The sequence below is a fragment of the Stegastes partitus genome, unplaced genomic scaffold (genome assembly GCF_000690725.1).
Source record: "Stegastes partitus isolate 25-593 unplaced genomic scaffold, Stegastes_partitus-1.0.2 Scaffold134, whole genome shotgun sequence".
Taxonomy (NCBI): domain Eukaryota; kingdom Metazoa; phylum Chordata; class Actinopteri; family Pomacentridae; genus Stegastes; species Stegastes partitus.
The window spans coordinates 1-25,924 of NW_007577865.1; the positions used below are offsets into that span (position 1 = coordinate 1).

The 25,924-nt window shown below is 41.7% G+C and overlaps 1 protein-coding gene across 1 annotated transcript; it reads right to left on the reverse strand.

Annotated features, from left to right (window-relative positions):
- Nucleotides 1-2,094: 2,094 nt before the first annotated feature.
- On the reverse strand, nucleotides 2,095-25,922 carry LOC103355149 (E3 ubiquitin-protein ligase MARCH6-like). The gene is made up of 26 exons (XM_008278839.1): nucleotides 25,774-25,922; nucleotides 22,271-22,370; nucleotides 21,925-21,998; nucleotides 21,675-21,818; nucleotides 20,110-20,182; nucleotides 19,279-19,459; nucleotides 16,136-16,376; nucleotides 15,438-15,499; nucleotides 15,103-15,135; nucleotides 14,821-14,872; nucleotides 14,574-14,632; nucleotides 14,398-14,478; nucleotides 13,932-14,000; nucleotides 13,690-13,764; nucleotides 13,336-13,470; nucleotides 13,116-13,235; nucleotides 11,499-11,599; nucleotides 11,196-11,333; nucleotides 10,810-11,002; nucleotides 10,652-10,721; nucleotides 10,351-10,532; nucleotides 10,127-10,261; nucleotides 9,649-9,738; nucleotides 9,379-9,511; nucleotides 8,139-8,274; nucleotides 2,095-6,975 (listed from the first exon to the last, which is right to left on the reverse strand). The coding sequence occupies exons 1-26, from the start codon at nucleotides 25,790-25,792 to the stop codon at nucleotides 6,891-6,893; spliced, it is 2,781 nt and encodes a 926-aa protein (XP_008277061.1). The 5' UTR covers nucleotides 25,793-25,922; the 3' UTR covers nucleotides 2,095-6,890.
- Between the last annotated feature and the right edge of the window lie 2 nt (nucleotides 25,923-25,924).

A 25,924-nucleotide genomic window follows, 5' to 3' on the forward strand; every position in this document is an offset into this window, starting at 1 on the left:
CACATTTTTGTTTATGGTCATCAGGCACACCTCTGGTGACTCCAATTGCATCTATGTAGTCGGGGAATTCTGATATAAGGGTGGCTTGTTATTACTGGCGACCTGGGTTTGAATTAAACCATGTTCAATCCATTTATTTCTCAGTTAACATTAGAGTCTGCGATTCTAGTCCCAAAATACAGCTGTCAAATTCAGTAAGTCTCCTCGTGGTCCATGCGGTCTGATGGAGGAGGAGATGAGGACAAAGGAGCCAGTGGGAGCTCCTGACTGTACATTTTGATGGATGAACCCTCCATGACCTCACCCATGGGTTTCCAGAGAAGCCGTTTTGATCCTCATTGTGGTGGCTCCGGACTTTGTTATCTTGGCAGTGCCTGATTCTTTTTAACTCCTGGCTAATCCAGATAAAAGATGGAGAGTGAGTGGAGCTGAGGTGAGCCATGCGAATGTGTCTGGGTCATGGACTGTCCTCTGATGGCACCCAGCTGTCATGCGGGCTTCAGTTAAGCACAACTTTAAACCTTAATATCATTTAAATGGGTAGGTTGTAAAACAATTTACTCCTTGTACAGTTGCCATGAACGAAGAAATTAACTATAAAGACCAAACCTGTTTCTGTGTAAACATGTTTAACTCTGCTGTACAGTTTGACATTATAACACAGGGGCCAATGGGGATTGATTTACTTTTGGAGCAGCACCAAGTGGCCGTTTGAAGAACTGCAGTTTCTGACATTTCTTGGCCTAATTTTTCAGCCCTGGAGGATGCCTAAAGTTACGCAAAATTAAGGACATGGCTGCTGTGTGTGATAGGTGAGTATCATCACAGCAACCTCCAGAACAGCAACCGAGTGCATGGAAAATTTGAAGTTTGAAGGACTTGGATCCTGCAGTAAGGCGGCTCTGCTAGTTTTTTAAAAAATTTTATCCATTTATTATTATCCATCTCTGTGGATGCAAAGGTTCAACCACAACAATTCAGCCTGTCACTGTTTTGATGGAACACTGGAGCCGCATCTCACAACAACTGTGATCAGTTTTAAAGAAATACAAACAAGCTTACGGTGGCCGGCAGGGGCAAATGACGTGCATATACACAAACGAGCTGCATATACATGAAAGGGTTGCATGTACAGAAACCTGCTGCAAAAGGAAAAGCAATGCAAAAAGAAAATGCTGCATATCCAGTCACACAATGGAAGTGCCACAGGCCTCTAGGGGCAGTAGTGAGCTTTTCACCTGAGAGGCAGACGACTGAGCAAGACAAGTAATGCTAGTTAATGGGAAAGCTGTATGAAAAGGTTTGTATTCTCTCATCTCCATGGATAAACATAAATAACAGAGAGAACACAGGGAGACGGTAGTAAAACACCACTTTAGCATCACAGTGACTGAAAAGCTACAGACTTAAAAACTGCCCCGAGAGGCCTGGGGCACTTCTGTTGTGTGACTGGATACGCAGGGTTTTCTTTTTGCAGTGCGTTTCTGTTTATGCAATGCTTTCAGGTATATGCAGCTTGTTTGTGTACATGCACGCTATTTGCCCCGTCGGCCACCGTACAAGCTTCAACATTTTATCCCCTTAAACAGAATGATAGTGTGGTGCAGACAGACTAATATGTTCTACAGAATAGGCTGGCAAAGTGACAATACCAACATGGTGGTTTTCAAAATCACTGCTTAGGATGTGGTGATCTCTACAGAGAGTGAATGTAGTAAATGTTGCATAAACCAGCTTTTTTTTTTAATGGTAATAATAATCTGTAAAGGTTACAAGAAATGTAATCTAATCTAGTGTGTAGAAGTCAGCCTGAAGATTTCAACACATATGGTCCTCATCACCGGGTACGTCCACCAAATAGTACTTTGAATCATTTTTAGAGGCCAGTGGAGGAAATCTGAAATGAAAAAACACTGTGACGCAGAATTTCTACCTCCTTTCCGATTCCGTTATCCATCTCGCCAGTCCTGACATTTATCCTGCAGCCCTCCTGGGTGCCATGACGACAGCGGGAGCCACAATCGAGAGCCAAAATGGATATGAGCAGCATTCATTTGCATTTTGTCTGCAGTGTGAAGAAACCGCACTCTTGAGGCATCTTTACAACTATTTATTATTGTTTCATACGACTGAACCAACAATCAATAGAGCTTTAGGTTCATGTTACAGTACATGCCACTGCCTTTTTTTTTTTTTTGCACATATAAAAATAGAAATCATTTGCTCCTAGAAATTGAAATTCAACACCAAAATTCAAAGTGTCCAGCTAGGTTCAAAGATACTAAAAAGGTCACTTTATAGCATCATATAATGTGAGCATTCCACACAGCAGCAGCACTACAGCTGTCAGCGCTAAAGTTATTGTAATCCACGATCCATATCAACAGAAAAGCGGTTTATATTTACTAAACTCCTAACGACGCAGTGTGAAAAGAAACGGATGCAAAACCTTCAATGCGTCCTTTGAGCAAAACCCACCGCACGGAGTCACCACAGTGAAATACTGACAGTCTTAGTGGGAGCTAAATGAAAACAGGAACAAGGCTATGACGACTGTTACAGTGGATCCTGACATGACTGCAAACAGTGGTATAAAGTGCAACACATGAAAACATTTGCATGGAAAAACAAAACATCTAAATCTGTACTTGACCATAATTGGTCCAAATAAAATAAAAAAACAAACAAAAACATTTCAAACGTCTCTTTTAGGACTGTAGGACCCGTCGGAGCATTTGATTCTGTTCTCATTGGCAGCAAGGATTAAAAGAATGGCTGGAGCTTGTTTCTCTCAATGAAAACGCCTTTTAACCTTTTCATTGTCCTGATTTGTTCTGCTCTGGGTCTGTAAATTCATATCGACTTTGAGACGTGAAAGAAGGAACTTTCTGGCATGTTCTCGAGAGCAGCAGAGAAAAAAAAAAAGAGACAACGTGGACACACAAGTGACTTCACATTCGCATGCAAAGAGGGATTTCGGGAGAATATGTGGCTGGAGAGAGTGAAATTTTGGAAAATACATTTTCTTGCCACTAGTCAGATGAGTAAACTTCCGACGGTCTTGAGGGAGGCGGGCAATCAGCCGAGACACACGTCCAGTTCGTGACCTCTTCAAACTGCAGCTTCTTACAGTTAGTTAATTAGCGGACTCTCCTTTCTCTTGTTGACATGACAGCGGTGCCCATGTTTTCATCCAAGAAAGCAAATTAAAGTATTCACAGAAAGTTTGAACTATTTCACAAACTGAAGTTTAGTAGAAAGACAGAATTATCATGCGAGCGTCACGGATTATTTCCACACAGCTTGTTTATGCTGGTTTACAGACACACTGTTTCATGCACGTCTATAACGAGTACGCCAGGGCACAAGAACAGCCAGCGGTGTTTAAAAATCCTTCGCTGTGTTCTCCATGCAGCGCAAACTGTCAGACTATTATACCAGCAACAGAGGACCTCTGATTTGTCTGATCCTGAAAGCTTGTTGTTTTTGGAGCACGTATTTAGTGAATAGCTCTGCTACTACTTGTGGATATTGGATGCGGGTAGTGTACGCGTTTGCTCGGAAAATCAACTTAAACGCCCGACTGCGATTCGTTCCTGCTCACCAGAGTCATTGTTAAACTTTAGGTAAATCAGAGATGCAGCTGTGAGAAGGAATGTAGTTGATTTAAAAGAATCCCTGTGAGTCAGCTTCAGCTCTCCACTGCTTTCTATCACATACTGCCGCTTTGTCACTTTGATGTCACATTTAAATACAAAGACCTAAAAAAATAAAAATAAATAGACATCATGAGTCCAACGCCACATGCTCTCATCTGGTGTCGCCACTGCTGTCAAGTTCTCTTTGTAACATGCTTAATGTTGTCAAAGGGTGTATTTTAGCCAAGTTGTGGGAGAGGAACTGGACTCTCTGATGGTGGTGTCCGAGGAGGATGTTGTCCAGAATCAGGACTATTCTGGACTCTCATCTTCTCCACAACATGCTGACCAGCTGCAGTAGACTGTTGCTGTCACAGAGCGACACAGGAAATCATTCCCACCTGTTGCCGTCAAATTGCTAAATTCCTCATTTTAAATATGATACTGTTTCTGCACAAATCTTCATACCATCTGCACGTTAACTATATATATATATATGTGTGTGTACATTTTTTTTGTAGAGGTTGATATTTTTTGTACTTTGATATTTATCTATTACCTTTTATGTATCATTTTATTCTTTATTTTTATTATTCTTGGGCAGGAAATGTGCATGCAAGGAAAAAGAATCTCTCCTCAGGGACTGTTACAATAATTCTATGTTAAGATCCAATGATCTTTGTGCAAAGTCTATTAGAATGCTGTGAATGTCCATTGCCTCTATTGAACCTTGTGAGTGTGAGATGAGGACAAGCTGTTTTTAGCGGGAAGTCAGAACACCATGAGAACTTCGCCTATTCTCACCCTTTTGCAGGAGGTTGTTTTCTGTTTCTCTTCACTGTCTGTATGTGAGAATCACTGCTTCGAATTTCTAGTCACTCACTTGTTCAGAGAATTTTCCAAACAGGGATAAATAAAGTATTTTTGATTCTGATTTAAAGCCAAACAGCAAATGAAAACGAGACTTAACCAACAAAATAAGACCAAGTGAACAATGGTCTGAGACAGAGTGGTAGAGGTTCCACTTCCTTACAAGGCTCTCTTAAACTGGAACAACCCGTAACCATCTATCAGCGTTGAATATTGATGAGGGGTGGCGTCGACACCAAAGGACAGCTTGTGTGCGTCTGAGATGCCGGCTGCTTTGACAAAATGGCAGCATCTGACGCACTGGGAACGAGAACAGACTGAAATATTCCTCTTTTCCTCAAGTCCAGAAGCACCACAAAGGTGTTGTTTAAGCCAGACAGTCTGAGTTCAGACGATGTGATGCATGTTAATGGCCCGACCCGAAAGACGGAGGGCCTTCAGCACAACAATGATCCTGTTAAGAAGCAGCACCTGAAGATTTCCAGAGAAAAAAATAAATAAAGAAAGAAATGTTTTTCTTCTTGTCTTGTGTGACACCCATATGTTCTGACCAATCGGAGCAGAGAACTGTAAAGACGGTGTCAGTGGGTAGACAACCCTCACTGTCTGCAGTTGATGCTTTTTTAGGCTTTTCCAACACAAGAGATGAGCTACATTACGACCTGACGAACTGAGCATTTGGGTGATTAGATGGAGCTATGTAGTGACAAAAGGTAAAGTGTTGAACCTTTCTATTTCTGCCAAGAAAATTCCTAAAGGAAGCCCAGTATTTGATCGAGTAGTGTCTTCTTTCAGTTACAGGCATAAAGCTGTAGATTAGTGTAGATCACGAGAGTCCCTTTCTCCAATCAAAGTCACTATTTTCTATTTAACTTTCACCTCTGATCCACACAGACAGACAGAACAGCTGATTAGCAGCACTATGAGCCTGACAATCGGTTATTTGCTTTATGTTCTGAATAAATATTTCTTTACATAATCAGTGTTCCTCAGCAGACATATTCTGAGACCGTCCACTTTAAATGTTCTAAACTTGGTACATTCACAACACATATCTTTGTCTGTCCTCAATCAAACGTCGTCTTTCTTCCCCCAAAAACGCAACTTTTCCAAACACGTATATCGCTGACAAACCAGACGGTGGCATTTCATAGTTTTCTTGGAACACAATAATAACAGCAGCAACGCTTTGCCGACTTTACACCAGAATTTAAAAGCAAGTTCTGGTTCTGCTGCGCAAATGGAAACAGTATAGTGTTCTGTCGTTGGTGGATTTGTGTGGTTGCCTCACTTGTGTGTCGGCTGCATATTAGGAGGAGAGCTACCTGTTTTAATGCTTTAACGTGGATGGAGATATTGGCTCAAGACTGTTCTTACATGAAAACGATAATTAAAAAGAATCCGGATGCTGCACGCCACTAGTTTTGTGCTGTACTCTGCTGTTTTGTACTTTCTTGCCTCTCCTCTCCTGAAGGTCAATTCACCTTGTTTAGAAATGTGTGAAACCGACCGAGAGCTCAGAACGGTACAACACAGCCCAGAACTGTTGTTAAAACTCACAGGAGGGAGAAAAAAAAAAAAAAACACGTCTCAAGCTGTGTCCACAAAATATGTCATTTTCTTCTTTTCTTTTTCTACGTCTTTAGTTCAAAGGAATCCTCAGAGGACTATCTACCGGCTCACTCCAGAAAAATAACACTAAAAATCAATGAAAACACACCTAATAAAAAACATCTAAAAACAATACAATCACATTGCCACATCATCTATGTCCCTCCTTTTCACTGACAGCCTCGACTTGACGAAGGGTGTCATTTGAGAAAAACCAGCAATGGAAACAGGACCACGGAGGCGTCCCTATTATCGTCCAAATATCTGCTCCACTGCTCCGAAAATGTCTAAAAGACACTCTGTGCGACTGAGACAATATTTCACAACAGACATTCAAAGGGAAGCACAATCTGAGGTAAAAGCTATGCTCGAGTGACCTGACTTCCACCCAAACCTTTGTAAAAACAAAGTAAATACAAATGAAAACATCAGCTGCATCGGAGGCGAAACCCGGACACGTTTACCGAGACGGACAGTTTGTGGTTCTGCTGAGATTCAGTCATGCTGACAGTTCTTGCGGGTTGATAAACAACCTCGTTCGGAAATTCTTCTTTTTCCGTGAAGACTTGGGTGTTTTTGTCTTCCGCGTCTCCCCGACCTGTGATTGCTGTAGGTGTTGATGCAGGTGAATAAAAGGCTGAGGCTGCAGTCCAAAGTTTAGAGGTTTTGTTTGAAGTCGACAGCCAAGCAGGGAGAGAGCTAAAAGTTTTCACCGCAGGAGCTGGCGATGTGGAGCGGAGTGAGTCGGCTCCACTGATCCTACAGCAGAGTCTATGAGGAGGTGCTGAAGGAGGAGGTGGACGTGCTCCTGCCTGCCTTGCGTTCGTAGTTCACCAGTCGCTGCCCAACCAGGTACCTGGAGGAGGAACGAGAAACATAGTTTAGTGGTGTTTTAGAAACATAATTCAACTCTACTAAAACGTTCCACCCTCATTTACAACGACAGAAACATTTCCTCAGTAAGAAAGAAAGGCAGCTTTGGCACACACTCACAGAACGTACACACCATACTAACAGCTGATAACGTGACCAACTGTTATTTTTAACCAGCTACAAAACATTTCAAACACTCTCCAACAGACTGCAAGAAATCTGGCGACTGTGGCTGAACTGTAACTTTGATATTGCATCTGTCACTATTCTGTCATATTTTGGATCCTACAGCCTCGTAAACACTCAGTTTTCGGGGTCTCCTGCATTGACAATAAAACTGAACTGTATGCCAACATGACTTGTGTGATGGTTCACAAAATTCCCTGTTCGATATGAGCCTTGGTTCTGGAGTCACAGTTCGGTGCTCTTTCGGCACAGCAGAGAAAACTTTTTTTGTGTTTATTTTTAATGATTACATTAAAATGCATCTAGTTATTCTTAATATAACAGTCAAGGAATTCAAATGTATACTATCGGTAAGAAAAAGAAGAATCAGAATCAATTTATTAATTTCTAAACTATAAGCAGACAAAACAAGCTCCTCGGCTGATTGAGCCAAACAATGTGAGCGAGAAGTCAAAGATTCTTGCTACAGGAAGGCAGATTAAAACGTGTAGTGTGACTTCACTCATCACATCTGTTTAATCATAGTGTTACAGCATCCTCCCAGCTAATCCTGCTAGCATGCTATAGCTGATAGAAAGGAACAACTGGTGCCGTGCCAAAGCATCTGGGGAGGAACTTAATGTAGCTCCTACTACGTTCAACGATATAAACTTGTAAAGTTAATATTTGGATCTTAGTGTTTATCAAACCCAGCAAGTCTCATCCTGAACCAAACATTGCGTACCAGATGGTAGGACTAATAAATGTAGATTACACTCTGAGTAAATTTGCAGAAATACAATTTTCTGGCAGCAGCTGAGATACATTTCTAAGTCAGATTTTCTACTTCTGGTGAATCTTTATGATCTGAAAACGGTTATATTTTTTGTCTCATATCCTGCAGCCTGTTCTCTGGAAAGACTAAAACCCAAAGCTTGTTTGTTTGTAAGGTGACATTAAAGGTTATAAAGGTCTACTAACTTGTCATTTTTGATGTGTTCGTAGAGGCGCTTGAACTGACGTATCTGAAAGGACAGGATGGCCAACAGCATGACCACCATCAGCAGGAACGGATAGATTCTCCTCTCCACCAGCGTCTGCATCTCTGGCTGCACTCCTGCAAAGAGTGAGGAGGACAGACAGAATAGCAGAATCTCCTTTTAATGAGTGAGCAAGTCTGTGAAGTCCTGTCTCTGGGAGCTGATGGAGTGGAGTAGAGAGGCTGAGAGCAGGTGGTTGGCAAAAAGCAAATAATTCAGTTTAATAAAACAGCATGGCGTGACTTAATCAGCTGCACTTTATTTTGCACAACAGCTACAATCTCTATCCCCACAAGGGCCGCGGGAACTTAATTGACTAGTTGTTTAAATGCAACTGTTGTCCAAGTCAACATCAAAAACACTTGTCTGAACTACAATTGGTGCCTTGGGTGGGCTTTGAATGAAAAGCAGCTCTCAAATGAGCCCTGTGTTCAAATTAGTGAGGATCTGCCTGCACTGTGGCCTGAGCGCGGCTGCTGTCTTTGTTCCCCAATTTCATTTGCTCCTAATTTAGTCTGAAACCTAAACAAAATGAGCAACAAATAAAAGTTGAAGACTTGTTTCAGTTACTTAGAAATAAACACCAAGCACGGCTCTAATTTGATGAATTATTCATGGCTAAGCGAAGTCCTTAAAAAATGTATCATGATCAAATGTTTAATTTCGGTTGATATCAATAACTACTGACAGCCTGGACATTTCACTATCGCTTTGTCGCCCAGGCTTAAAACTACACTTACTTTACTTTACTTGTCCAGACATTTAGTTTTTGTGGTTAAATGAGATACTTTTATTTTTTTTACACTTCCCATTGGAGTACACAGATTTCATGACAGCTTTTGATAAAAAGACAATGTGCACTCTGACCAGGAAACTAAGGCTGCGTTTAAAAAGACAGCTGAAATAATACAACCAGGAAGCACCTATTAAGCAATCTGGTGTGTAAATTACCAATGAATATTAAAAACTTCAAACAGGGAGAACAAAAACAGAGGTGTTTCTCTTCATTACACCATCTTTGATCCCTCTCAGAGAGAAAACTGGAGCAGAGAGACACACAACAGAGGAGCGATGACAGAAGCAAAAAACTGGTCCTCTTTTACCCTGAAAACCGATGTTAGGGTCGACTAAGGCACCAGAAAATCCATGCTCAAGTCAGACACATAAACATTCAGACTTACCCAGCAGTGGTGTGATGCCTTTTGAGATGGTGTAGGGCACGACGAGAGACAGCAGCAGGACGCAGATGACTGGGGCACCCAGCCTTCGCACGATGAAATGGAGGTCGATGTTCCTGATGCCGTTGGCATAGACCTGCAGGAGATGGAGACAGTGATTTACTTGACCTCATTCCAGTACCAGTTCCACTTGTTTTTGTCCTTTGGGGAGCAAAGAGAAGTTCCTGTTTTGTTCTTGTTAACTGAATGCAGTTTGAAGACTGTGAGACTGACCTGCTCAATGACGGTTTTGAGCCACCACTGAGGCCCCATCAACGTTATGGCAGCGATGATTTTAGCATGAAGCACACCCAAGGCCCAGTCCTGCCACGCACACAAAGAGCAGCAGTCAAATTACAACCAAAACACAATGAAGCTGTCACAAAGTTTCATCATCTGCCCAATTTTAAGGCAACATGGTTGCCTTTTTCAAAAGGGCACTGACTGGTAATTAGTTGGCAGTTTGGTCAATGTTTTAGTAGAGGTACAAACTTTTTTTTCCAGATTACATAAGAACACATTCTTCCAGAAACTGCATCTTAATTCAGAATTATTCAATAAAATTAGAATTATTCTTAATGTGCTGCAAAAAACAAACAAACATGAATGCACCACAACATGAACAATTTCTGACAAAAGAACTAAACAGTTTACGGTTTCGCAGATGGATCAGATCGAGTGATATCTAACTTATTTTCACACACAGTCCTACCTGCCAGGGGTAGAAGAGAGGTGTCTGGTCCAGTGGGACTCTGAGAGGAGCGACGATGACCAGCTCAAACAGCAGACCCAACAGCAGAGGAATCACCCCCGCTAACAGCACGGCTACCACAATGGTCTTCAGGATCTACACACAGCAAAACACAGCAGGTTACCATATAACACACGGAGCTATAGCTTTGTCTTCGGCTGACAGCGGAGACACATCTAAATTACCATTAGTGTCCATTCGTGGACTTTGAGCATGATGACCATCCGTCCCTGTGGCATCCAGGACAGCATCACTGTGGCGGCTCGAATGGACAGCCAGCAGACGTATAGGCCGCTGGCTGCTGTGTACAGCTCATGAACCATGGCGCTGCCCATCCAGAAAGACATCAGCCATCGACCCACGCACACTGTGTCAGAGGAAGAGGACAAAGTAAAGTGTAGAAAAAAGAGAGAGGAGAATACCTTTCACTGACTGAGAACAGGGAAGAGCAAAGGTAGTATAAAGACAATGCCTCATGTGACTTACCCGGCAGCGTAAGGCAGATCAGACTAGCGAGTAACAACGTCACGCACATGAAGACAATGAGCAGAACGATCTAAACAAAAGACAGACAAAATAACAATAAGTATGAGCTTCACAATCAACATGACACTGATATGGGTAACTATCCAGCTGTCGGTCACCTTAAGGGGGAAGTTGATGGGCCGGTGGTACGGCTGGAAGCCCACTGGACCTCCCTGCTGCAGGATGGCCTGATGGGCAGCGTGAAGCCCCTCCCCCAGACCGGGAATCCGGTTGTTGTTATGGCGACCGGGAGGGTTATTTGGCTGGTTGTCTTCGTCTTCATGGTCGCCTAGCAGGTATGAGTGAAGGTCACTGTGGGAAGGGGGCCATGAGAGCAAATACTTTATTACCATACACGAAAAATGTCGTGATAGCAAAGGACATGTAGAGAAAACTAACCAACTATGATCGTGGAAGATCTTTAAAGCCGGCAAAGTTTTACATTGTACCCGGTCACATCTAAATGTGCAGTGTGTGTGTGTGTTGTTGCGTATATCCAGCTTACAGCACGTATCCAGCTGTGAATGTCCAGGCGTGGACGAGGCGTTTGAGCCACTGGCGAGTGTGACCCTGCTCCAACAACGCCGGCAGAACAACCTGAAGCAAAAGCAGCTCCAACGACAGCTCGCTGACCGGGGCATCGCTGCAGAAGCACCACAGAAACCAAACTCCATTTACACTTATGATATAATATAGATGGCAGCTCATTTTCTCTAGTGGCTCCCAATTTGAGTTTTACCTGAATAGAAAATAGCCACTGTCATCTCTAGTTTACAGACACTGAATGTTAAATGATGACTTAGTGTACCTGTAAAGCATGACGTTGTAGGGAAGGAAGGTTGGGAAGAGCAGTTTAATGATCCTGATGGGAAGCCAAAGCATCAGTAGAACTATGGAGCCAAACACAACCTGGAAATGCACAAACAGACACATAAACAATCACATACCAGCGTTTCTTTAGTAAACATGCTAAATATTCCAGGACTACCACATGGAAATACAGAAATACTCAATATGCACTGGGTTCCTTCAAAACCTGCACCAATCATCTACCCATAATATCCACAATCTTTTTTTCCCCCATTTTACTCATGAAACTTGTTCAAAGATAGAATTACAAGATCAGTTCTCTCAAATTACAAACAAGCGTTTTCTCATCAAGATCCTCAGGATTAACCAAAAAAGTCTGACATTCAGCTAAATACTGAAAGAAAAAACGTCTCTCTGTATTTGTTTGTATTCTCACACACCTGCTTCAAGCCATCCACAGCATTCCCATACTTAATGAAATACTCCGACTACTGTGTACAACCCTAGCTGACATGTTTACACTGCATTAGCAGCCTTCAAAATGTGCTGCGGTATCATAAAAGATGTCTGCAGCAGCGCATACCCTACTACTAATTTAATAAGTTGCCATGCACGCTGACAGAAGAGTCAACACACCGCAAGTAAACCTGGCATTAGAAGCTAATGCTGCTTCTGACTGGCCCTGACTGCTACCCATTACTGAAGTCATGTTCGTTTTATTTACTGGCGCATAGGTTTAAAATGTCAAACGTTCAATGTTATACGTATACAAGAAATACCACATTCATAGAGAGTCTTCAATACATTTACATTCAAGAGTTCTCCAGTGCATCGCTGTCAAATATCACTACATAACTACTGCTGGAATGAAACATTTTCTCAGGTACAGCTGCATTTGAAATAGAGATTGTGGAAATAATAGACGTGTTAGTTCAAAAACTACTTTAGTAGTAGGAGCCCAAACTCCTAAAGAGAACCACTGTGCTCGTGGTATCTAGCAATGCGGACAGATTTGGTTATATTTGAGCAAGTTATGGGATATCTACGGTTTATGCAGTCACATAAACGCAGCGGTAATGAATCATGTTTCATTGAAAGAGCTCAAAACAGACACAATGCTGCAGTACGACAATCCACTGACTTGCCAGTCAACACTTCTCACTGGGACTATTGATGATGAAGAAGATCAAATGATAGAATAGATTAAATACAAGTTATTGAAGCCTTAGATTTATCCAGAATAACAAGGACATTTCTTTGTGTTGAATTTTTTTAAATGTCAGTTTTAGTGCTGTGAGAAAAAAGAAGTTTCACTCAACTCTATTCATTGAACTCAAGTGGAGAAATCTCAGGGACAGACTTTGTAAAACCTGACAAATTAAAGCCAAACTCTGTGCAAAGTAGATACCACTATACTGCAGGTAAATGAAAGAAAATCCACCTCTTTGGTTTATGTGCTTCAATCTATTATTATGTGCAATGTTTTAGCAAATCTACACAATGCCCGTACACCTCCAGTTCTGTATTGTGCATTTAATGGTAAAGTAAACAAATCTATATGTTGTCATGCCACTAAAGCTAGGGGAAGAATAAAGCAGGAGGACATTTGACTGACCACAGAGAGTATAAACCTCCTGAGGTGTCTGTAGATGGGCAGGTGGATCATCTCTTGGACCGGGTTGAAGTCTGGATCGTTCAAGTTCCTCAGGAACCAAAGCACACCTGGCCGCAGCACCTGCACACACACACGCAAAAGCTTAAGATCTCAGACACCATGTTTTTTGAGTTTTTGTGTCACAGCGCATAACTTTGACTTGATGACATCCTCCACTTACCTCTCTGAGCAGGAGGATGAAGGAGGCAAAGTAGAAGACGTAGACCATACCAACCAGCCAGTGGAGGAACATGGTGGTGCCAGGAGCCGAGTCAAAGCTCTGCTCCCTGTCCTTGAGAGTGGCATCAAACATCTCCTGCAATAAATAGAGAGACAGGCTTTTTAATGTCAAGGACTAAATCTAAATCAGTTTTCATGAATTGGTTCAATCAGTGTAATATTCTGAGACTTTTTCTCTTGATCAAATTTGTACACGATGCATCGCCATGATTGCGTTGTGTTTGAGTGTCATTAGGAACCAGTATGTGGTTGTATCAACAGGATCAGCTGAGTTCACTCTGCGTGTTTGTCTTACCAGCGAACAAATGTCGAGCCACCAACCACAAATCAGCGGGAACAAGCCTATCTCCATGACAACCAGCAGGGACACCTGCGACGTATGAAAAAAAAAAAAAAACAACTTCCAATTTAGTTGCTGTTTTCATGTAATCATCATTTTCCTAATTGCTGTTTTAACTGAGAGCTTCGCTAGTTTGATAAACACAAAATCAACAGCGATTACTGAGAATACCTCAGAGCTGCATCTCTCTAGTTTACCTTGACAACAATGTAGCAGACACCCAGGAGGCGTTTGGACCGCTGGAACTTCAATAATGAAGCCAATGCCTAAAGGAGGGGCAGTTAAGGACTCACACAGTGTGACACCAACAGCTTGCAGCTCTTATTGAGTAGTAATAAAATGGAAAAAAACATCTTGTGTAGGCACAACTTTAACACATTGTCTCAGTGCCACAATGGGTCCCTGAACCATTTCTCTTGAGTTTCCTGTATGAATACGTTACTCGTAAGGCAGGCATGTAAAACTACAGGACAAACATGGATGTCAATAAATGAGTGAGGACCTAAGAACTAATTATAGCAAGTTTATGGCAAATGTTACAGAAATTTTAAACACCTAAGCACAAACTATACTTAAAACAAATTAAACTGCTGATGCAACAACTTCACATTATGTGTAGATCATTTCATGCACATCAAGTAATTTGAAATATGTGGAGGATACATGGCAGACAATGAGAGCTCCAGCCAGGAGGATGTATCCCAGTATGGTGGTGATGAGGCCATCAAAGTGTGAAGCTTTGATCTGCAGTCAAACACAACATCATCATCATCATCAAATAAAAGTCTGAGAGTGCAGGACAAACTCAAACAGTACTCTGGAATTGTACAAGCACTTACATAGTCTTCAAAGCCCAGTCCAACCACTGAGAAATGGCCGATGTGGTACGGACAAAAAGCTAACGAGAAAAACAAAAGCCATGTTAGCACAAAGTGTAAGAAGGTCCACAAGGCTCTCTCCCACCGTTGGACTGTCTCACCATCCCTGAACTATAATGAAAATCCTGTTTATCTCCTCATATCAACATTCATATTGTAGCTTCTCACAGGAGAGCAGTGACTACATGTAGTTGCGTGTTTGACTTACCAAAGACCAGGATGAAGAGCGTGTTGAGAGACACAACCCAGAAGACATGCTCCTTCAGAGGACACACAACAGGGAGCTTCGTTAACGCTGCATGAAATCTGGTTCAGTTTGAAACCAAACTCTACAAACAGCCTCATCTTTGGAGGGGATTTCATCATTTTTGATTTCAAACAGGTCAGATTTAATGTCTCCTAAGGTTCACATTTTAAAAAGTACAAATGATACGTACATGTTAACAGAAGGAACATTTGAAATAGTGTTAGAACAAGGGTGTATACTTACCAAGAAAACTAGGGAACCATCCAGGCCTAGCATCTGGGAAACAAACCAGAGCAATGTCATAATCACCACTTAAAGAAATCAATTTCACTACAACCACAACTCCTATTAACACAAAGGAAAACTCCCTTATTGATCCTACCACAGGTCAGCTACCGACAGCACCCAGAAACGCACAGGAATTCAGAGCGCTGTGTATGCAAACCACACAAAAGCCCTTAGCCCAAATTTAATTGCACCATCCCTCCTTATATTTTGCTTTTTTAGCATCGCGGCCCAGCTACATCACTCCACTTTATGGAGCAGGAGGCAGAGGAATAAAAAAACTAGATTCCCACCCTTTCCCAGGTCAGCTCCTCTGCTGCACGGTCCCACTCCAGGGCGTTCCAGTTCAAGTCTTCTGCAAAGGAGAAACAGACACAACAGAGATGGTAAAGAACAACCACAATGTACTGTCAAATATTCTCCCATTGTTGCATTAATGTGCAGGTTGTTTTCTTGGATTTCTTCAGAGAGGAAACAGCTCTGTCCATTTAATTACAACAACCACATTAAATGACTGATTATCACATTTCAATAAATGTATTTACGGAAAAATATGTTAAGTGCCTACAGTGCAGCTGGTAGAACAACTATCCATCCATCCATCCATCCATTCATTATCTATACACCGCTTAATCCTCACTAGGGTCGTGGGGGGCTGGAGTCTATCCCAGCTGACTCAGGGCGAAGGCAGGGGACACCCTGGACAGGTCACCAGTCCATCGCAGGGCTACACTTAGAGACAGACAACCAAGCACACTCACATTCACACCTACGGACAATTTAGAATCACCAATTAACCTCAACATGTTTTTGGACTGTGTGGGAGGAAGCCGGAGAACCCGGAGAGAACCCACACTGTACGGGGAGAACATGTAAACTCCACTCAGAAAGATTCCGGTGCCCCCATCTGGACGCGAACCGGCAACCTTCTTGCCACCCTGCAGCCCTAGAACAACTATTTAAAGATAATAATGTTTTAATGCTCACTAACCTTGCCCTCCATTATTGGCATCAGCAGCATCCTCTTCCCTGCCTTCCTCATCCTCCTCCTCCTCCTCTTCGTCTTCCTCCCCGTCGTCGTCCTCCTCATCATCGTCCAGTTCGGCCTCATCTCCGTGGTTGCCGGCTTCGTGCGGGTTGGCGGGTGGCGGCTGGTCTGGAGCCGGGTCAGCAGGGTGCTGGGCAGCTGCGGCGTCTGCAGCAGCCTGGGCGTTGACTGCAGCGTTACCACCCTGCAGAAACACGAAAACGTAACAAGACATATTACAGTTCATTAACAACAGCCAAACCTGCATTCAGTTTAATGAGGTAACATTAGAGTTCTTATTTGCTCATTAACTACACTCATAGTTTACAAATTGCCAGTCACCAAGGACGGCTACAAAGTGTGGAGAAAATATAAGCAACTGTTTTGTCATTTGTGAAGATATTTCGGTCCTGAACTGTGTGTCTCATTCCAATAACGACAGCAGAGGACGGACAATATCTGGAAAGCGCTGCTTTACTCATGTGGTTATGTGGAAACGCAGACAAATGTCATTGCTAGCTTGGCAAGCACAGTCTCCATCGGAAAAGATAAATGTCCTCAAGTTTCCCCCTGAGAGAAGAAATGTTGGCCAAACCACACAAGCAAAAACAAATGTGACCCAACACAGAAAAGCAGCAAAGATAAACATGCATTAATTATTTCTCACTATTTCAAGTACTTTAATTAAACTCAATGTGACAAAACAGCCTGGTTTTAAATAAACTTTGTTTTAGAAGTCAACAAAGTGAATATCTTGTGTAAATAGAAATTCTACTGGCTTATCTTTTGCAGATACGAGCCTGTCGCTGTGCCAACTATGCCAGAGAACATTAGTGGTCAAATATGGGGGAAGCTTTGGGTTTAGTAGGTCAGCCTGTACACATCTGTCTTAATCGATCTCCTATTCTGAAGCAAAAGCAAAAATAAGTTGTTTTGGGGGAGGGGGGGATTATAATTGTTTGTATTAACATTTTAAAAATGGAAATAGGGCTGCATTCTGGGTAATTCTACCCTCAAAACAGAATTTTGAATTCTTTCTTTAGAACAGTTTTCATACAACAAATCCAACAGGAAAATGACAGTTTCCAGCAACACAAAACGCAAAAGTGGGACGATTTTTTTAGAGATCTTTGTTATCAAAAGGTGAACCAGGGCTGAGTGGGTTTGGTATTCCAGTGAAAACCTCTGGAAGCGTGCTTTATTTGCCTGCTGTATTGTCAACATGGTTTTAAATGACTGAGCCTATTGTGTTTTTAGTTTTGCTCAAAAGTAATGAAAAACCTGACAGAGAAAAGCCAATTTACTCATTCTGTGGTCAGGAATTTAAAATTTCAATAGTTTGACATTTCCATTTCTGCATGTTTGTCTGATGAGATCAAATGACCTACATCTATGTCTGATCGTAGAGCGATGAGGCTACTGCAGGTCACTACTGACTGTCGATAGGTTCTGTGGCCATGTGAGTGTTCCACACTACAGTGTGTTGATGCTCGTTTCTGTCCTGCCTCGTCTTTGTTTACTCCTGACAGAGGCACTCACCAAAGGATTTACTCCCTCTTGTGGCATAACGGGGCTTCAGCTCTTGTTTTCATGTTAACTCCATCTTACTGCAGATAGCTGGAGCAGAGTGACTGTTTTGCTCCCTACACTGCAACATAAACCAGACTTTAAAACTTAGAAACATTAACTCTACTATACTATGATGTTACAATGAAATAAACAATATAGAACGGCTTCTTCTATGAACTTTTTGTCCTCACGTGATGTTGATTATGTTCAGGTAACTAACCAAACACTAATCAAACATTATAGCCTAATGTTGTGTTATTGTGTAGGCTAGCCTACCAGGTTTAGATTTCTTCTGACCAGAAGTTTTATCCTCCTAAAGGGATCATTATTAGGAGTAGCTTTTATGAATAGGCAAATTTTCAACTAAATAATCACTAACAGACTGTTGCTCGACCACTTGCAGTTATAGCAGGTAGGCAGAGTCTTTAATATGTGCTGTTGTATGTATAACTTTAATTATTCATTTGTCCACCCTGCTAGCCCCAGGCAGTTTGTGTGTGTTTTTGTCACATTTCTATCATGGCAGGCTCATATTTTATTGTAATACTAAGTCCTGCACCTCAATAGAAACAGCACAAGCAAGGCCAAACACAGACAGAACTCAAAAATCTATTTTGTTCAATATGACAAAGCTATAATTTCATAATTCATTTAAAAAAAGAAATTTAATTATTTTGATTGCTCATTTCACACAAAAAAAACTGAAATCAACATTTTACAACATTACAACATTGTACGACACATTTCCAAGCTCCCACAGGTGTTACCAATAATGGAAAAGAAAAGATTGGTTTGATATATTATAGATATTTTGATACTTACTTGATAATTATAATTATTTGCTACATCCTTGTTTCCTGTCTGTTCTTTGTGAGCACAGCCTGCAGTTCAACCCAGCTCAGCCAAAAACGTGACCTAACTATTGTCACGTGATTATTGGTTGCAGCAGAGGGGCTTCTCTTGGATGTGATGAATTTTCACACATTTCTTTTGTTTTTTTACAGAATCTGGTTACAGCTCATGGACTATCCATTCATCCATCCATCCATCATCTATATACTGCTAAATCCTCACTAGTGTGGTAGGGGGCTGGAGTCTATCCCAGATGACTCAGGGTGACGGCACGGGACACCCTGGACAGGTCGCCAGTCTATCACAGGGCTACACTTAGAGACAGACAACCAAGCACACTCACATTCACACCTACGGACAATTTAGAATCACCAATTAACCTCAGCATGTTTTCGGACTGTGTGGGAGGAAGCCGGAGAACCTGGAGAGAACCCACGCTGCACGGGGAGAACACACAAACTCCACGCAGAAAGATCCCGGGTGTCCTCACTGGGATACGAACCGGTGACCCCCTTGCTGCGAAGCCATGGTACTAACCACCGAGCCAACTTGCAGCCTACAAATGGACTATTTTTTGCAATTTTTTAAAAATGGGACATGCAGAATAAAAGTGCATTGGACTGCATATAAGAGGGAACCTACACCGACAGTGAACCTAGTTGGTCTTTAGCAGAATTCGAACTTACCTCATTAGCTGGTGCCGGGCCGTTGGGCTGGTTCGGAACCAGAGGGGGTTGATTCTGCTCCAACCACTGAGGGGCGCCACCGTGGACAATCTGCTCTCTGAGCCACACCAGGCTGATGAAGGCACACAGCGTGCACGTGACCACGAAACAGCCCTGAAGGCAGTCGGCAAGCAGGTTTTGCCTGCGAGGAAGACATTGGCACGTTTCTATTTTTGCAAAGCAGCTCAACTAATTTAAAAGAAATAGAAATTTAGTTGTTGAGGGAAAAAAAACACATATTGAGCAACCTGTAACTTCTGACCCCTGTGTTGCAAAACTAGTGTATAAAAAGCAGTGAGGGAGAGAAAGCGCTGAGGGCTAAACAGTTATGCATAAATGGTTGACATGGATAAATGAACCCCTCCCCCTCCACGTTAACTGTGTGAATTTCATGGTCGGTTCCAATCCACAAAACTGGTTATTCTGCAGAAACATGTACGAATCGCTATTCTGATGGACGTGTGGGACCTGAGGCTAACATCGTAGCTGAGAGGGGGGAGAATAAGATGTGTATTCATCCTGAAACATTCAATACATGATGTGTGGTCTAGTGTGAGCCAAAGACTTACTGCAAGTCTACAGTTGAAAGAGACAGCTCAATGCCATGAACAGAAGTTTAGAGCCAATTCAAATAAACATATTTTCAACATGATGGGTGGCGTGAATACAGCAGTATTTCAGCTCATGTGACAGCGCTAAGGGGTCCATCAGACTATAAATTTGGGACACAGACGTAAAAAAAAACTCCAAGACATGAAGACACAGAACTACAATATATACCCAGAGACTTACGTTGAAAGCATATCTAAGGGCAGGGTAAGGAGAGAGCTCACGGAGCCGGTAAATAGACACTTGTAGATACGACCTGTTGGGAAAGCAGACAAAAACAAGGGCAGTAATGTCAATAACAACAACAACATCACGAGGATCATCTCTTTAACTGTCAGATGGGGTGAACTGAAAACTAAAAACTTTGGTTCAAATTCTTGGAAATTCATTGCTCTTCATGCTAAACTAAATCTTGTATTTGGAGCACAAGTGATTCAATTCACCTTGAACTAAAATGAACTGAGTTGATATGCTTTACTTAATAGTCAATTGTTAAGACTGAAGGATAATAATTGTGGCAAACTGAGTATTTTTGCAAATCTGCTCATATCAAGTGAACTCAAAAGTTTGGAGTTGAACTACAGAAAGTCCTTGGATGTTTCCCAATGCCACACGCTTTCATTGTTACAAAGGTTTCCAAGTATTCGTGTTTGCCAGTAAACATGGGGAAATTAATTTCTCTGTTAAAGAGGTCACTTGTGGTTTAGAAGTAGGGCTGTTTTCATTGTGAATATTTTCATACAGGCATATTATGACTATTATTTTGTCATTAATCGTTTGGTAAACGAAGCAACAAAGAAAACTGTGAAAACATTGCAAAACCACAACTTTGGAAAATTGATCAAAATCAGGTTTTGTTTCACCGCACATAAGAAAAAATATCAACCTTCATCTAACCTTTTCAGATGGGATCATCTAGTATGCACCAAACCAAACCACTACAAGCTTTAACTTGTAAATTGCTTGATCCTAATGAAAAACAGACTCTATGGGTGTCACACAGAGATAAAAATCCATGAAGTCAACATACTACAATGCCGACCTATGATATATAAAACCACTGAATGTAATATCACAGCCTGTCAAAAGTCAAAAAAAGTAAGCTATTATTAAAAAACACTTTTCCACTGAAAAGTTTCAAGGAATTTAAACGAGGTTTTTGTGGAAAATCTACATGAAATAGTGTGTTTTTCAGCTCCAATGGTATATTCAGTGAGGCCAGTCAGCTTTTAATGCACTAGATAAGACAGAACCATATTAACACTGCAAGGCAACAAAATGTAACTGAGGCATTCATTTTTGGAAATTAAAGATTCCTTGTAAAAATAGATTTTTGCTAATTTGATTACTGTAAACATTCAGCTACAACTATTTCCATGAATACATTTTGCGATTATTCTCAGGGTTTCACAGATGTTCAGTGCACATTTCAACTTAATCAAGCAAAATATGTGCAATCGGTGACGTTTAGAAGACAAAGAACTGCATAATTGAATTTCCCTTCTGGGATAAGTAAAGTATTTTTCATTTCATTTCATTTCATAATGAAATTCAGCTCTGAGAGATAAACTTATGTTAAAAAAAACTAACTATCCTTCAGAAGGATTTTTTTCTTTTCTTCGAGAAAGTCCCTGGGAAAAGTTCTTAATTCTGGGTAAATTATCATGGGAGGACCCTAGATTAACTGAGAAACTAATCGGCAAAAAAAACAAAAGTAACCAGTAGGTGCAGCCCAACTTGTGACGTACATGCTGTGAGAGGCACCACGCCGAGCCAAGCGAAGGCCACCAGTGTGTAGTGGAACCAGTATCTGATGGCTGTTCCAATACTGGTGACCAGGCCTGCAAAGATGTCCTGGACAGGCAAGCGAGATGGCATGTCTGGAGAGTAGACTGGAGACAAAAAGGCATCGTCACAGTTAGCTGTTTAGAGGAGCTCTAAATGAAAGAACATGCATTAAAAATATTCAAGCACTTTACTGAAAAACAACCAACTTACTTGGTGTAAATGCAAACCGGTGTTTGCATAATTCACAGTATTCTTTTCTGCTGTGTTTTAACCACTGCAACAAGCTGTGAAAACATAAACGCATAATAGGTTGATGCTTTTCATCCCGTGGCAAATTGTACTCAACGTCAGAGAGGATGCAGTAAAAAAAATCGCACAACTTTTTGAGCACTTCAGTGCCAAAACATTTTCATTTTATCATCTGGCTGTTAATGCTGTTTGTCAGGTGTGCAATTATTTATTCAGGTCTACCTAGACGTCATCCAGCATTTCACTTAAAAGCCAAGAGCAAACAGTCATGCACATGTTTAGATTAGCAGCTTTGTTACCGACATACCATTCCTGATGGATAAACTTGATGCTGCCTGTGCAAACACAAGGGTGGTAGAGCGGCTTGTCCTGGGTCCCCTCTGACCGACATACCCGACAGATGTCCGCTGTACAGGAAGCACACAATAACATGAGTTTGCATACACCAATACCATACTCCTGCAACATTTCATTCAATTAAGGCAAGGAAAGTTTATCCATATCGCACGTTTCAACAACAAGACGATTCAAAGTGCTTCACAGACACATTAAAATGTAATGAAAAACGTCAGAAGAAACACATTAAAAGACACCATTTAAAATCACTAAAACAAACCATTCCAAACATGTGAGGCGCAGAAGCTGAATGTAGCTTCTCCATGTTTGGTTCTGACTCCGGGAGCAGAGAGCAGACCTGCCCAAGACGACCTGAGCGGTCTGAATGGTTCACACTGTGTCAGGAGGTCACTGATGTATTTTGGGCCTAAACCATTCAGAGCCTTATAGACCAGCAGCAGTATTTTAAAATCTATCCTCTGGTGGACAGGGCGTCAGTGTAAAGACCTCAGAACTGGAGTGATATGATCCACTCTCTTGTTCTTAGTGAGGAGTCGAGCAGCGTCGTTTTAAAACAGCTGCAGGTGTCTGATTGATTTTTGTAGGTAGACCTGCAAAGACAGTAATCAAGGCGACTAAAAATAAATGCACGGACAAGTTTTTCCAGGTCCAGCTCAGACATCAGTCCTTTTATCCTTGATATATTCTTTAAGTGGTAGTAGGCTGACTTTGTAACGGCCTTAATGTGTTTTTCATAATTCAGGTCTGACTACACAGGACTACACATGGGATTTAAGTTGTTTAAGTTAGTTTTAAGTGGGCACAGCACATAGCCTGGACCTGATGTAGGGCTGCTGCTGACTGCTTGGCGGCTGTGGCTCAGGGGGTAGAGCGGGTTGTCCTCCAAGGTTGGCGGTTCGATCCCCAGCCCCTCCACAGTTAGTGGGCAAGACACTGAACCGGACGTTGCGCCCAACCCAAGGCAGCACCTTGCATGGCAGCTCTGTCACCACTGGTGTGTGAATGTGTGAATGAGAAACACATTGTAAAGCGCTTTGGATAAAAAGCAGACCATTTGTCAAATTTTGGGGGATTTTGTCTGTAAATAATGAGGCGAATTTGTTACAGGCGCTGGTGGAGTCAAGTTGAGGTGCTACTGACGCAGGAGCCTGTCGACAGCAGCAAATAAGGCATTACTATTGTTTTTGGTGATGATGTCAGAAAAATGGGACTGCCTCGCACTCCTCAGTTGCTCTTTATAGATCTCATAATGAATATACAGATTTGTTTTCGGGCACTCTCTTTTAATATTTCTCACCAGTGTGGCATTTCTCCATGGAGATTTTTTTCCTACCTGAAATATCCTTTACCTTAGCAGGAGCAATGGTATCCAAAACATGCACAATTTTAGCATTGAAGCCATCTATCAGCGCACTGACTGAGCCCCAGGACAGGGCAGCTGTTGAAGATCTGGTTAAAGATCTCACTGGTGTTTTCAGTAACACACTGTTTTGTGATTACTTCTGTTGCAACATTTGTGTGCACTGAGACATTGCTCTCAAAGAAAACACAGGAATGATCAGACAAGCCAACATCAGCCACAGCAATCATGGAGAGGTTCAGACCCTTGGAGATAAGCAAGTCCAGAGTGTGCCCCCTATTGTGTGTGGACTCTGTTAGATGCTGAGTCAGCCCACAGTGGTAAAAAATGTTGCTCGGTCCCTTTGTCCTGAGGGTTGTCGATGTGGATGTTAAAACCACCAACAATAGCAACGCAGTCAAAATCAATACAGATCATCACCAGCAGTTCATTAAAATCATCAAAAAAAAAAATTTGCACAGTATTTAGGAGGCCTGTAAATATTAAGAAACACTGCCTGGGATGAGGCCTACACCTGAAGAGCTATCTATTCAAAAGCTGAAAAAATATTGAATAAAACTGCAACCCCACCTCCTCTCTTGTCTCACTGATTAAACTGAAGCTGGGAGGGCTTGATTCAATAAGAACAGCTGCACAGTTATTTGAGTCTAACCAAGTTTCAGATAAAAACATGAAATCAAGATTGTGGTCAGTGATTAAATCATTGATTGAAGACCTGATGTTTAATAAAGTCAGCTTTAGGAGTTTTATCTGTGCAGTGCTTGGGGGCAGGCTGTCGGCCACAAGGAACATCATATGTGTTTCTCGACAGAGGCTTTTTGCTTCTTCTACGTCTCATCAGAACAGAACAATGAACCTGACCATGTGTTTCTTTATATTTCACATCTTGAGCCACACTAACAACACACCTTAGACGTGATGCCAACTATGAAAATAATTAAAACGAGAGCTGCAGTTTTATTGTTGATTATTCTGTCAGTTATTTTCAATTAATAAATCACTTGTTTGGTTTATAACATGTCAGGAAATTGTGAAAAATGTCAATCAGTGCTTCCAAAAGCCCACGATTAAGTCCTTAAATGTCATGTTTTGACCAAAACCCAACAATAATCAGTTTACTGTCATACATACATGTAAGTGTCTAGACAAAATTGATTTATTTTCTTAAAAATGCACCCAAATGATTCATGAAATAACAAAAGATTAACAACTAACTGATAAACAGTTGCAGCTCTTGCTCTGTTTTCTGCAGAACATGTATGTTATTCAGATGAGTCAGATTTGGAGTGTGTGATATATTAGTGCAGTTAACAAAGCAGGCCAGGTCAGACTAGGGTAAACTATAATCCGTGGATTACCTGTGTCACTGGATGACCAAAATAAAACGACTATAAATAGCCCAGGAAGAAGGAGCAGTGAGGATAGCCCTGGAGCTTACTGGTGACTGACTTTACTTATTACTGTTTACATGTGAGGAAAACATGAACACACATTCTTATTGTCAGAATGGTTATGTAATGATACGACAGTCCAGGAATAAGGACAACTGCCAGATTAGATAGTATATCGAAGATTTTAAAGTCATCAGTGCCATTTTATTTTTAGAATGAATCAGTGTAACTTGGTAAACAAGTCCTGTGCACTGACAGAACCGTGTGCTGCTTATCACACTGAATAACGGTTGCATTCGCTAAACTTATTAAACGTCAGCTTGCAACTAGATAATTATCTACTTTACGTGTCACTTCGTAGTGAATTTGTCGTCTTCTCGTACTTAAATATTGCCGCCACAACTCACTTGTGGTCCATGTAGTGACTGTGAAAGCAAAACAGCAGAAACCCAGCGCTGCTCATTTTGTTTACAGCTAACGGATGGGAGCTAGCACCAGTTAGCTGGCTAGCTAACGCTAATTGGCTAGCGGTTTCTTTAATTCTGGTGCTCCTTTGTCAAAGTTTAGCGAAATGCAAAATCAATATATCACCACCGACTGCAGCTGCGAGTGACCGAGACTATGACACATGCAATGTTAGTGTGAATGGTTTTACAAGTTAACGTTTAACAATTAGGGTAATCAAGTTTCAACATTAGCTACCTTCCTCAGCGGTGTCCATCTTGACTGGCTGCTCCACAGCAGTCCGGTTAATCAGCCTACTGTATGAAAGCCGCTTGTTATCTACATGTAAACATTTCAAGTTGGCGATCAGTTCAATCTGCGGTCATCACGGACGCCACCGTGCGTTGCA

What these genes read in the sequence shown, in the direction of transcription:
- LOC103355149 (XM_008278839.1), bottom strand. An exon ending in CTCTCTTCTACCCCTGGCAG is followed by an intron (nt 9,739 to 10,126) that starts GTAGGACTGTGT and finishes TGTGCGTGGCAG; the next exon opens with GACTGGGCCTTGGGTGTGCT. An exon ending in GAACACATCAAAAATGACAA is followed by an intron (nt 6,976 to 8,138) that starts GTTAGTAGACCT and finishes TTCCTCCTCCAG; the next exon opens with GTACCTGGTTGGGCAGCGAC.